Raw genomic sequence first — 13,608 nt, forward strand, 5'->3', positions numbered from 1 at the left:
AGAAATATTATGTAACCGCTCCCTCTCTCGACCCTTCTCTGTCGCTCTTCCTCCCTGTCAAAGACTGTTAGAGCACAGATTATTGTTGATGTAATAAAATGCAGCCAGCCAGTGAATCGAAATGACAGATACATAAAAAGCAGGGATGGGGGGGTGGAGATGGAGATGGAGGAGGGTCTCTGAATGTGTGTGTGTGTTCCAATAACCTTGGTGACTGTGTCCCCAGCCCATTCCCACTGCAGGGGCCGAAGCCCGTCTATCCTCCTGCAGGGTAAACGTCTCTCCTCTGGACTTGGTTTGGTTCACTGAATCCTTACTGAGAGAGAGACAAAGAGAGTATGAAGGGATGTGGGGATGGAGGAGGAGGAGGAGGAGGACGAGGAGGAGGAGTGGGTTTTGACAACAAGAGAAGTGAGGATGCTGGTTGAGCGGGGCAGAGGAGGCGGAGTGGGATGATAGGTGAAGTGCAAAGACAGAGAGAGAGAGAGAGGAGGAGGAAAGAGGTGGTTGGATGATGAGAAGAGAAGAGGAGGAGGAGGAGGAGAAGAGAGAAAGTCCATGCAAAGCTCAGTCTTCTCTGTCTTCCCTGACTAAGAATAGCAGCTCTTCTGCTAACCCAGTGCCCCAGGACATGACCATTTGAATAAAAGCCTCTATCACTTCACGTAACGCTTGGTGTGTGTGCTCTACTGTAGGTGTGTGTTTGCATGTGTCTGTGTGTAAGTGTGGGGAAGTATGTTGAGGGCAGATACTCAGGGAAATTCATCAGAATAATAAGAGAGACAGACAGGAAACGAGACTGAGAGATAGAAAGATAGGGAGTGGGCTAATTGATGATGATGATGATAATACGCTGGTGAAGAACGGAGACACAGGCAAAACTCAATGTTTTATTTCAATGAGCAGTTAACTCTGTCATGTGTGTTGAAAGTCCTGTCTCACTTTCTGTCTGCCTGCTTCACGCACGGCCTGGGGAACTTTATATGGGATGAATCTGGGCAAGAAAAGAGCGTGAAAAGCAAATGTAGTCGAAGCCATGTTCCCATATGTGTGCGCCATATGTCTGATTAGCTGTGGCTCGCATCTCACAGGAGCAACCAAAACATCCCGAGCTGTAAAGTGAGACTGTTGGAGCTGTGGATGTGTTAGGTGTCAGGGTCACAAATATAAACAGCTTTGCTTTCTTTATCTCCTCAGCACTACTTCCTCATCATGTTTGGTCACGATGGACAGAAGCCTCTGGAGCTGCGGACAGAGGAGGAGAGTGACTGCGATGAATGGGTGGAGGCCATCCAGCAGGCGAGGTACATGCACAGTATTCCAAAAAGTGAATTTGTGTGCCTTCCCATCTCTGTTTTGTGCAGCACAAAATGTGACATCACACATTGTGACCACAGTTTGATGTGATGTGACAGAACATTAAGCTTAGAAAGCATTAACACAGCCAAACCTGTGGTTTTTCATCATGTAGCCCATTAGATGTAAATCATGTGTAAGGCTGAAGCTTTGTGTTCCAAAGAATACTTATACTTTGTTTCCAGCCTTCTACGTCTCCATTGGTTTAAGTTACTAAGTTGGTATGAAAGATTGGAAAATTTGATTTATACATGCAGTAATCCATCTTATTTTTTTCTCAGACTGACATTATTGTGGCATGAGCTGCAGCAACTTTTAAAAGATCCTCCTCGTTGGTGTGTTCAAAGAGGCTCAGACATCTAAAATTTGAGGTTTGGAGTTTGGACATGGTCGTCCTGATAAAAAATGCCTTGGTGCAATACAATCACAGCCTCATTAGTGTCATCTGTGCTTCCTGCAGCTTCACAGCGACTGTTTCTGACATGAGGAACTGTGCGACCGACTAAATCCACAATACATTGTAAGGGCACAGTCATGCATGGGCAAAATGAACACTGGCAAATATTTGCCTTCTGTTTTCTCACATTCAGTGCAAGCAAAGGTACAAATAAAGCAGTCCATTCTAGCGGCGAAGCAAATTTGCATCTTCGCATTGTGCAGAGTTCAATTTTGGTGAACTTAGACCAGCAAAGTTGCAGCCCTAACCAATAGCTAAGAAGTATGTGTGGAGGGGAAATGTTGTTGCCGTTTTTTAACCAGCCCTCATTGTATAAAATCGGTCAGAGAAACACAAAGTGCCCCACATGAGAGATGCTGCCTGGCTGACAGTGAGTCGGGAGACAGGCGTGGAACTTAAGAAAATGGAAAATGTACCAATAACATCAAATTTCGTGGCAAGCTAGCTTTCAGTGTGCGTCACACCCTGCACTGCCCTCATACGGCTTGAATATCTCTGCAGGTGATGGTCACTCGCCTGCACTCACTCATACGTGACTGTGCCCTAATCCAGTGGTTCCCAACTGTTGGGTCTTGGTCCAAAAGTGGGTCACAAGTCCATTCTGAATGGACAGGAAGTGACTTGCAAACATGTCAAGTTTGTAAATACCCCACTTTATTTTTAATTCCACTGAATTTCCAGTGCAGAGCTTTTATTTTGAAGTGCCATTTCCTGCTGTAGATTGAGTGACTATTGGACAGCTACTTGACAGAGACAGCAAATCAGCTCAATGACATGGCCAAATGCAAGCCAAATGCAATGTATTACACTGGGTGGACCTTGACCTAATGACTAAGGAGAAATCTGGACCCTGGGGCCAGACCAGTTGGGAACCATGCCCTAATCCCTACCATTAAATGCTACACACCTGTGTCTGACTAAACCTATTGTCTGGACTGTGTGGGCATGTAGAGACAGTGGGCTCGTATCAATTCTCTAATTTGTGCCTCGTCGTCTCCTCTCTCCTCCGTCCTTCTGCCTGTAACCCAGAAGTCAGTCTCAGTGCACCACCTTCAAGTATTTCTAAAAAAAAACCCAAGAGTAGGAGGCTTGCTGGAGGAGCTATGAGAAAGGATGCACAGATGTGTCCTTTGGGGAAGAAAAGAGGCTGATGATGCAGCTGTGCCACCACATATTTAATTGACATTGCTTTAAAATGATGGCTCCAAAGCCCGGTGTCTCATTATGTTAAATGTCTGTTGCCTCGACTCCTCCCTCCTCTTGTCTCTTGCCTCCTCTGTTTGCATCTCAGGTGGGAAGGACTTAGATGATAGGAGAGGAGGCAAGGAAAGGAGTGAGTGAGTGGACAACTCCTGAGCCACAGCCGCCCCAAATTAAGGCAAATCACTGCACACAAACTTTACATCTGCCAAATCTGAACCAGTCTTTAGTCGCAGCCCAAAGAGGACATTTGACTAAAAACATCTGACAACCCTCAGAATACTGTCAGTAGATTAATGCCCTTTTTCCATGGTCACTCTTGGCTGCGCCGAGTACAGCCATGCCACGCTGGTTTGTGTTTCCATTGTCAGTTTAGACACACTGTGCCATGTTGAGCTGCGCCGGAGATGGACCTTCTCAGGAGTAGGCCCAAAAGCCAGGCTACTCGGCAGTGATGTCTAGTCAACCGCAGCCAACCCCCGACAACCTCCCTTCTCCCCACAAACAAGCTGTGTGTTGCAAGACTGCACTCACCTCTGTCTGCAGGAGACCAGAGAGAAAGGCATTTTTAAAAGTCTTTCAGTACTTCTGTAGCTTCTAACTGAATCTCTGTGGTTTGGAGTTTAGTTTCTCTCCTGTGTCCTGTTTTTACTTTAGATATCTGCTTTATTTTATTATTTCCTGTTTGCCATCCGCTGAATTAGTTGTGTGAAGTTGGTGCTCGACAACTCAACATTTCCTTATTTTGCTGCTTCACAATAAAAGTTTTTACATAACAAAATAATAGGGGACTTTTATTTTTAAGACTCTATAGGAATATGTTTATTATAGAATTATTGGAACTTTATTAGTGGCTTTTCTTTGATTAAGACCAGTGTAATAATATGGCAGGGAGAAAAGTGAAAGCAGAAACAGCCAGAGTGAGATGTTGATGAAGAGCTGCAGACAACAGGCTCTTACTGCACCTCTGCAAACAGCTCACCTCCAACAGGTAAACTTCTTTTACCTGCCCTGCTGTGGAAAAACACATGCAGCTAAAATAACAGGGGACTTTAGCCGTGGATCGGCATGCTGCTTTTAAACGTCATCACTCAAGATGAGCCATCATCAGTTTAAGACACACCTTCAAGCAGGTAGCGCTGTTGTAATGGAAATCCAAATCCCTGCTGTGCTGGGCTGATGGCCCAAACCAAGCCAAACCAAGCCAAGCCAGCCCATTATTGTTAACAGGCCAAACAATGCAAATGCCGTCGGTGCGGTCCTTCTTTCTTGACTATAAAGCATCTGTCTAATTCACCCTAAGCCAATCTGCTTCATCAGGAACGTGTGTTTGCAGCTTGATCTGATTTGATTTACAGTGCTGGCAACATAACAAGACAATCCCACAACTGGCATCAGAATTTAATTCGAACGTTGCTCAACGCAGATGGGTGCACTAAAATATGACACATCTCGTTTTCCAGTGGAGCTCTGCCCACTTCAAACCAGTGAGAACAGTGAGGGCAAAAGTACCAACATATCTGGGGAAATAACCAGATTGTTCTAAGTTTGGCAGAAAATGTTGTGTTCAATGAGGACTCCATTGCTCAAAGTGAGAAGCTGTTGAGAACCTAGGTTTTCAGGGCTTTCAAGATTTTAAAGGTTCACACAGGATGGATCGTTTAAATCATCCCCAAGCATTCATTTCAATAAAATGAACATCCAGTGTTTTTGTTATTTCCTCATCTTCTGCCATAACACACAACTAGGGACAAAAGCAAGCAAAGAAATACAGGCTGTTATTCAGTCATGTTTATGACATAAGTGCCTCATATAACTGACATCTCTGTATATATCTGGTGACTTCTCTTTATTTTCAGTTACTCTGACATCATCATTGAACGAGAGGTGTATCGGCAGAAGTACATCCACCTGGGACAGATAGTGGAGACTGAGAAGGTGGCAGGCAATCAGCTGCGGACCCAGCTGGAAGATCAAAATACAGAAATTGAGAGGCTCAAAGCAGAGGTACAGCATGCATGCGCACACACACACACCTACACACCTGAAAGGTGTCCATTTAGGTGTCCGTTGCATCTCCTATGTGGGATCTAACCGCCAACAGCCAGTGCATGTGTGAATTTCATATAACACAGAAGACAACAGCGAGTGCTGAGCTTTGGACGAGGAAAAGTAGCTGGTGGTGACTGTCTTTGTTGGTGTTTTTTGTGAAAACAATTCTCTCGGGCCACAGTTTTTTGGCTGTGCTGTAGATACATGAGTTGCTCTTCTTCTGTTGCTTTTCTGATACAAGTGTCAATTTGAGTGGAACTCTGGAGTTATTGTTGTTTAGGTGTGCTTGCTGTAAACACAAGCAACCAGAGGTGTTGCCAAATCAAACAGGACTGAAATCTAACCATCTAACTTTAGATAGCATGTGTACAGTATCTTTTTAAAACAGGGAAATATGAAATGATCATTGTTGGTACCTTAACAAAAACATGATGGTCTTCGATGAGAAAGCCTCTGGGCGCGACAGCCAACATTTAGGCTGATCCGTTGTAGCCAGCAGATATTCAAGACTTCCTCTTTCTTGTGCCGGTTACTTCGGCTAATCTATATAAACAGATGTCTGCATATGAATGCAAACAAATTCTAAAAGGCTAATATAAAGCTAACTAGTCGTCAGACAAAGCTGATTGGTTCTGGGATTGTATCTAGCCAATGCCTCTCCACAAGGGGTCCGTCCCATGTCTCTTATTTTTATAGTGCTACTGCTAGCTCCTCACTTGAACCGGAAGTCGTTCGAGGCCCGCCATTTTCTAGGCCGTCCCAAGTCTCTTATTTGTGCAGCGAGGAGCTAGTGCTAGGAGTTAGCAGCAAACTTTAAGCAGCTACGAGCTAGGATGGTCGAGAGCTTCCTATCCAGAAGAGTTTTTCAGCTGAACGCCATGACGTATAAATACCTGCCCTCTACATATGGCACATTTGAACGAGATGGCGGAGAAACAGTAAAAGAGTAAGTACCCATTACATGCATTCTTTGCAATGAATCGCTGACTATGTTGAATGATGGTGAGTTAACTGAATGATCGTGCTCATCACAGTGACCGTGGAATAGCAGGGCTACAGACCGTTCTGTAATTGCACAAACTTCGACAAATGACTCAATAACAATGGTAATACATGCAAAAGTGTGTGACCAGAGTCATGACGGCGGGGGTGGGGGCTACTGTTTTGGTCAGCGAATATAATGAGACTTGGGATGTACCCATAGTAACGCCAGACGCTGGCTGCTTTACGGAGCAGATCCAGCGGTGCCGCCGTCATCAGGAATGGACGTCGCTTCACGTGACGCTTCAGTGGAAAGGACGTCTCATGTCTCTTAAACCGACAATGCTCGCTCATCGCTCCTAGCGCTAGCTCCTTGCATTTTTTCCCTAGGTGGGAGGAGCTAAACAGCTAGCAAAGTCGGCTAGGTAAGATAACTAGCAGTAATTTAAGAGACCTGGGACGGACCCAAGGATTGTTTACCTGCCATTTGAATGGGATTGGTCAATACTACTGGAACTACAAACAGAAACCAGAATACTTCCAGTAACCATGTTTTTTAATTTAATTTATGACCTAACATAAATGTATGAATGGCACCGTTACTGGGTCAAAATAACTATATATTGGTACGCCTGAAAAACCCAATGAAATAATATAAATAACACTAAAACTAGGTTGGTGCCACACTGAACCAGCACTGGGGTTTAACATTTGGGTCGATTGTGGTAGACCCAGTGCTGGGTCAACGTAGCACCAACCTAGTTTTAGTGTTATTTATATTATTTCATTGGGTTTTTCAGGCGTACCAATATATGGTTATTTTGACCCAGTAACCGTGCCACAAATTGAGCATTGCATTAGTTCAGACAGGACACAATGGCAAGCTCAGCTCACATCCCAGCTACATCAACTGATCTCTAACAGCCAATCAACTGATGGAGCAGCTGATTGATCATGTAGGCACATGGAAGGGCAGTGAGGTGTGTTATCTCTGCCTCAGGCTTTACACGTGGAAGAGGCTTCCTGTGTAGGCCTAGGAAAGGCACAGAGGCCCCAGAACAGAGCCATACATCCAAATATAATGCTGCAAATGGAAATAAAGTTTTCTTAGACAAAAGTGTTCCTGACTGAAGTACATTTTTGTTGGGTCATAAATTAAACTAAAAATATGATTACTTTTGCCCAATGTGATGTTATTTTTAATCATATTAGCTCATCATTTAAACCAAAATAGTGTCATTTTTGACCTAGGTTTAGAGTTATTTAGTCTTGTTGGGATATTGATCCATATTCTAAGTCAGAGGTACCTGGTGGAGGTTTCATATGTTATGTTAACATTTAGAGGACGTGAAACACATTGTGTGTAGGGCTGCAACGATTAGTCGACTAATCAATGACTAATCAACTATTAAAATAATTGGTGACTATTTTAGTAGTCGACCAATCAGTTTGAGTCATTTTTCATATAAAAGTACTATAAAAGTACCCCAAAATACTCTTATTGCAGCTTCTTACAATACGTTCAAATATTGGCAGCTTTACACCATCACCCCTGACAGTGAACTAAAACCCTTTGGCGTGAGTACGAAACAAGACATTAGATGACATCATTTTGGGGTTTGGGAGAGACAGACCGACATTTTTCAACATTTTAACACATTTTTCAATAAAATGATTAGTCGACCATTCGAAGAAATAATCGACAGATTAGTCGACAATGAAAATAATCGTTAGCTGCAGCCCTAATTGTGTGTCTTCTTGAAGTCTAACAAATGCACGTCCCTTCTTTTAAAACACTTGTAAAGCTCATGTCTTGAATGTCTGACATAGTGCATTAATAACATTTATATTTAGATGCTTGCAGCCTTCTTCTTCCATACTATTGTTGGCATGTTACTGCATTTCTGTGGGCATTATGGCCGACCATTGTTGATCACTGGAATAACATGTAACTGGTGGAGGAATGCATTGCATTTGCATGTTCATCCTTCTGCATGTAAATGATTCAAATAAAACAGGCACCCACATGGCTCCATAGGAAGGAAAGGAAACACACACACACACACACACACACACATAGAAATATCCCTTTGGGCATGCAGTGTGTGCGTCTTCTCACAGCTGTGTTTGTGGCAGTGGAGGAGGAGGATCTGAACGGTCCTCATTCACCACCAGGCGTAGGTGGAGAAGCCCACCGCTCAATAAAGACAGTCCATCAGCTTCCTTGCAAACAGCTGCCAAACCATTACGCTTATCGAACACAACACGTTTCTGTTCTGCCGTCACAGCATGGTGAATCAGATGTGCGCGTTGGCACAAAAAACACAAATGACCTCTGCAACATTGTTAATCACAACTAATTACAATTCTCCCTCACACACACAAGTGACAGCAGGTAATTATTGGTTTATGCTAATTAGATCAATAGCTGAAGTTGTTTTTGAAGTAAACAATAAGTGAGCTTACTCACTGACGTCACGTCAGTTATTTGGTACTTTTCTTTCACACATTTACAAACAGTTTCATGTCATGAAAAACAGCAGGACACAATTTGTTCTATTAGATACCAGTTTTAAAATCGGATATATGATTTTGCATTAATTTGCCACATCAGGAGGTAAATATCTCGGTGTCAGATTTTCTTTTATTAATATTGTAACACTGATTTCAACCATAATTCTAGCCAATGAGTTTGAGAACTGACTCCCAGATGAAGTCATCCGTAATAGTGATCCTTTTTGTAACACCTTATTTTGTGGATCTGTCATTTATGAATAGTTTTCTAATGATTTTTGTGAAAGTTTTCTGCAATAAACATAGTTGTTTGATCCAAACCTAGATTGTAGACAAGTACAGTATTTGCATATCAAACTGTCTCGGATGCAGATGTATGGGAAAATATTACTTCAGTCTTTGAACACAAAATCCTGCACACTGCTTTTGCTCAGCTTCACAATTTATTGATAACACTAATGTTTGCGTCCTCTTGGACCTTCATCAAGAATGTTTAACACCATTATTTCCAACCTAAATAAATTGGGAAATTATTCCAACATTATACACCTTTAAAATAAAGCTTTACCATTGTCTTTTAAGATTTAATTGCTAATCAGATATTTGCTAAAAAAGTGCCTCTCCTGTATCAGATAAGCTAATCCTTTGCAAATGTTTTCTTGCCACATAGGTAGCCAGACAGTACACCAGAGTTCACACCAGTTGCCAGAAAACTGTTGCTCTGTTTGTTTCAGCAAATATTTGATATTTTTACATTATTATGTAGTGCAGCGATTCCCAATTGGTGGGTCGTGGTCCAAAAATGGGTTACGGGTCCAATCGGAATGGACCACATGTGACTCATGTCAAAACGTCAAATTTGTAAAAAAGCACACATTATTTTGAAGTGCAGTGAATTTCCAGCATAGAGCTTTTATTTTGAAGTGCTGTTTCCTGCTGTAAAGTGACTAACCAACAGTTGCTTGACAGAGACAGAAAACTCGCTCAACGACATGGCCGAATGCAAGTACAAGGCTGAATGTATTAAAGTGTGGGACCTCAAACTAATGACTAATGTAGAATTTATACTTCTGCGTCAAATGGATGACGTACAGTGTTGGCTCTGCCTCAAGCCTTCACTGTACCCTACGCCGTAGCCTAACATGCACCTCCCCGGTGTAACTACACGTTTCGGCGATACAGACCTCCTGTCTATTTTTACACACTGAAACTATTTCTAACCCTAACCCAGGAATAGCATTTTAGTCTTGTGTGTGATTTATCCTGGCTTCATATGAGCAGAGGAAATCTCCGCTCATTGCTAGGCTAATTTATACAATGTAAAATGCTATAGGCTTGTGCTAATAACGTTAGCATGTTATATTTGTTTGGAAAACATGTTTAGTATAAGACAGTTGTTTTGTCAGTGAACCTTGTGAGTCGTAATGGAGCTGAATTTTGAAACATTACTTTTGTTTAAAGTTGATGATGTTCCTGGCTTCCTATAAGTATGGGGAAAAGTCTGCTAGCTGCTAGGCTAATTTATACAATGTAAAATTCCATAGGCTTGTGCTAAAAACATTAGCATGTTATATTGGTGATGAAAATGTGTCCAGCAATAGATAAATTCTTGAATGCTGCGAGTTATAGTGAAGCTGATAGGTGCACTTGTGTTTGACATTGTCGCTATAAAGCCATGTTTAATGTGTGTTTTGAATCAACTTCAACAAACTTCACAGCACTTCACAGAAACCCTGTCGCTGACTAGGGTTTTGGTGGTGTAACTGCAGCAGACACACCACCGCACAAGTATATATGCCCACAATGACATAGGCCATGTGTGTAGGCTAATGCGTAGGGTCTGCATACAGCTGATGCACAAGTAGAAATATGTAGTTTCTTTACATTTTAACAAGGCTGTCATTAAAGTGTGGTTATGTTTAGACACAAAAACCACTTGGTTATAATGAGAAAGAAATCATGTTTTGGCTTAAATGACATGCTTTTCGTGGTGCTATCCCAGCTGGAAAAAACAGCAATGGTTCGCTAGAAAAACCCACATTTGTTGGTCTAAAAAAGCTGTTGGAAAAATAGTGACAAGTTGCTAAAACACAACCAGTTTTGTTTGTTTGTTGGTCTTGAACAGTGGTCAGCAGGTTGGCAGGCTAAGTCAAAAGTCAGCTCATTTCCTGCATTACTTTAAAACGTTGATATGATACATATGAAACGTACAAATGTAACATAGGCTTATTTGTGGTTTGCAGGAATGTACAATGCCAGTGTTTTCTCCAGGCGACTGGTCTGCAGAGTGACTCTAAATGTACAGGTGCTTGATCGAAATTGAATTCAGCAGTTTGCCCCAAAGGAAGCTGTTTGCTTGCTTGGCCAGCTGCTAACATCTCAACAAATCACAGCTCCAGCACCATTTCCAGTCCAGTCTCGGCTCATCTGTGTCAATAATGGCTGATATATTTTATGTTTTGTTTGTATAGGCTATTTCTGTCTTCAGGAAGAAATAACACTAATGGATTAGCCTGTTAGGCTGCTTTTAGTTGTAATTCTCCCTCAGAGCAACAAGTGTGGAAGCTTCTCCCTGCTACACACTGTGATTATATCTCTTTGGCAGGACACAGTGAGCCCTGCTGATAATGAAAATGCTAACGACAGACATTTTATATTAGGAAACATCTGCCTGTGTAATTGGCCTGCTCATGAAAAAAGGATTAGACTTTGAGAGCCAGTGTGCAGTCGGTGATCCATCTCATTAAAACATACTCTTGTTTATTTGTTTATGTGTGTGTTGATCCGTGTTTATGAATAATTAAACCAACTAGCCACTGTAACTGTCAACAGTTGGCAGACTGGCTCCTCACTTCTGCCATTTGCATGATAGCGCTAGTGAATAAGAAAATGAAGATGAAAGTGTGTGGCTGGAAAAGGCTTTGGTTTCATCTTTCATGCTTTTCTCCATCTGTGATAAACTGATGTTGTCAAGAGGCCCGAAAGTAAAAAACAAATAGATGGAAGTAATATAGTACTGGAGCCAGTCGTAACCTCTGCTGGGTTCATTTCTTCACTGAGGATAGCGTTGCCAAGAAAAACCTTTTACCAACTATGTTTGAAGTTAGTCATCACTGTTATTTAAAGAGAAGTTGTGCTGTCTATTATTAGGTTTACTACGTGAAATGAGATTTTTTTTCCCACAGCTTAGCAACATTATGAGTTTGGTCTGCCCGGCGTTTTCCCTTCATGATGTGTCTGGTGTATGCCTCTGCTTTTAAACCTGGAAGATGACATTAACTTTGTGGCAGACAGCTGGCTTTTCTCACCTGCAGCAAGTAAATGTCACATGTCTAAAGGCTAATCTGACTCTGCTGTGTGAAGAGTTGGAGCATCTCATGGCTTTAAACTCAAGAACTGTCATAATTAAATGGATTAGGTCTCTAAAAGGCATTCATATTATGGTTTCCATAGATTGGTTTGTGCTAAAATAGATTCCCCTGCAGCGGATTATACTTACATGAGGATTATACTGCTGTGCCGTGGATGCACTACAGGTGATCAGGCACATTTAAGCCTTAATTTGCTTACTGTCACCAGCTGATAGCAGCCCTCCTCTGTCATTTTCTCTTTCTGGATAAAGGAACCAGATTGTCTAAGATAAGGAAGTCTGATGTCTATCTGGTGCAAACACACCAACTGAACACACACTGCATGCCATATTCAACCAAATTACTCTTAATCCCTGTAGAAACCTCATGGATTAAATCTACTACCTACCTACTATACCTCAGAAGACCATTGTTTCTATTTAATGTGATTTTACTGTAATTTAATGTCTCTTTTGTGCTGACATTAAGTCACCCACATTATGCTCATATTGTTTCTGACTAAATTTCTCTTTAAAGATTATAGCTCTGAACAAAACTAAGGAGCGAATGCGGCCTTACCATGTCAACCATGAAAACGAAGACCCGGATATCAAAAAGATTAAAAAGGTAAGTAAATATTTTTATGTTTTCGTCTTTCATAGTTTCTTAAGGAATACTTCACCCACTAAATGACCATTTTTAAATCAGTTAGTCATGTTGTTTTAACACTGAATTCAAAACCTTTTCTTGTATGCCTCCATGGGAAACGGCGAAGATATTGATTCATTGATTGATTACGACCCACATGTAACAACAGCAAAAGTATATCAAAACACCCGTTTACAAACTCTAACCCAGCTGGTAGTATAATCCAAGTCTCAGTTATCCCGTCATATATTCAGTACTTCCCAAACACATACATTTTGTTTGATAAAAAAGCTGAATATTGTAGTCTGACTTTGAAGAGAGCATGGATACATGTTTTGGCGAAAATTAGGGCTGCCCCCGACTAAGAATTTTCCCAATCGACCAGTAGTTGTCATTTAGGGCCATTAGTCAACTAGTCGCCTGCATGTTTACGATATTAATTGAGTTATTAAATGATATATTTTGGGCGGGGCAACACAATGGTTTGAGTTGAAGGTGTGAGAAAGAATAGTATCAGTAACATTGTTAACACTGTGCTACATTACAGAGAAATACCAAACCCTACTAATGAACCTTCATTAATATAGGCCTATATTTTATCTACAAGTGCACGTCACACACTGAGCGAGCTGCCTGTTTCGACACTGTCGGCTAATGGGCGTGTAGCTACTTCCATGTTTCAAATGATACGTCATGTTTGTAGTCGACCAATGAAGATGAGTTTACATATCACCTTGGGTTCGTCCTTCACCTTCTCAAAATGATCCCACTCTTTGGATTTCTTGCCCGACATGTTATTAACTAGCCTGTGGAATAACCACAGGTACCAGCCCTGGAAATCAGGGGCTGTACACATGCTGCGTCTTTAACCACCTGGAAAATGCTATGTTGGGCGCTGGGTGTTATTTTTGTGCCTTTAGTGTACCGGCTTTCAAGATTGCAGCGTCTGAGGTTGCTAAGCAGTTCTTGGTCAACTAACATTTGGTCGACTATTAGGGGGCAGCCTTAGTGAAAATGTGTGTGGGAAGTATGACTGGATAAATGAGACTT

General features: G+C 41.8%; 1 protein-coding gene across 4 annotated transcripts in view; it reads left to right on the top strand.

The window, feature by feature from the left end:
- The window catches only part of rasgrf2b (Ras protein-specific guanine nucleotide-releasing factor 2b), a 75,090-nt gene that overhangs the window by 22,927 nt on the left and 38,555 nt on the right, over positions 1 to 13,608 (top strand). For all 4 annotated transcript variants that reach the window (XM_033620087.2, XM_033620088.2, XM_078170617.1 and 1 more), the window contains exons 2-4: positions 1,198 to 1,304; positions 4,873 to 5,020; positions 12,448 to 12,537. In XM_033620087.2, coding sequence (XP_033475978.1) covers positions 1,198 to 1,304; positions 4,873 to 5,020; positions 12,448 to 12,537 — 345 coding nt within the window. The remainder of the gene's footprint in view (positions 1 to 1,197; positions 1,305 to 4,872; positions 5,021 to 12,447; positions 12,538 to 13,608) is intronic.

This window comes from Epinephelus lanceolatus, chromosome 9 (assembly GCF_041903045.1).
Source record: "Epinephelus lanceolatus isolate andai-2023 chromosome 9, ASM4190304v1, whole genome shotgun sequence".
NCBI classification, from domain to species: domain Eukaryota; kingdom Metazoa; phylum Chordata; class Actinopteri; order Perciformes; family Serranidae; genus Epinephelus; species Epinephelus lanceolatus.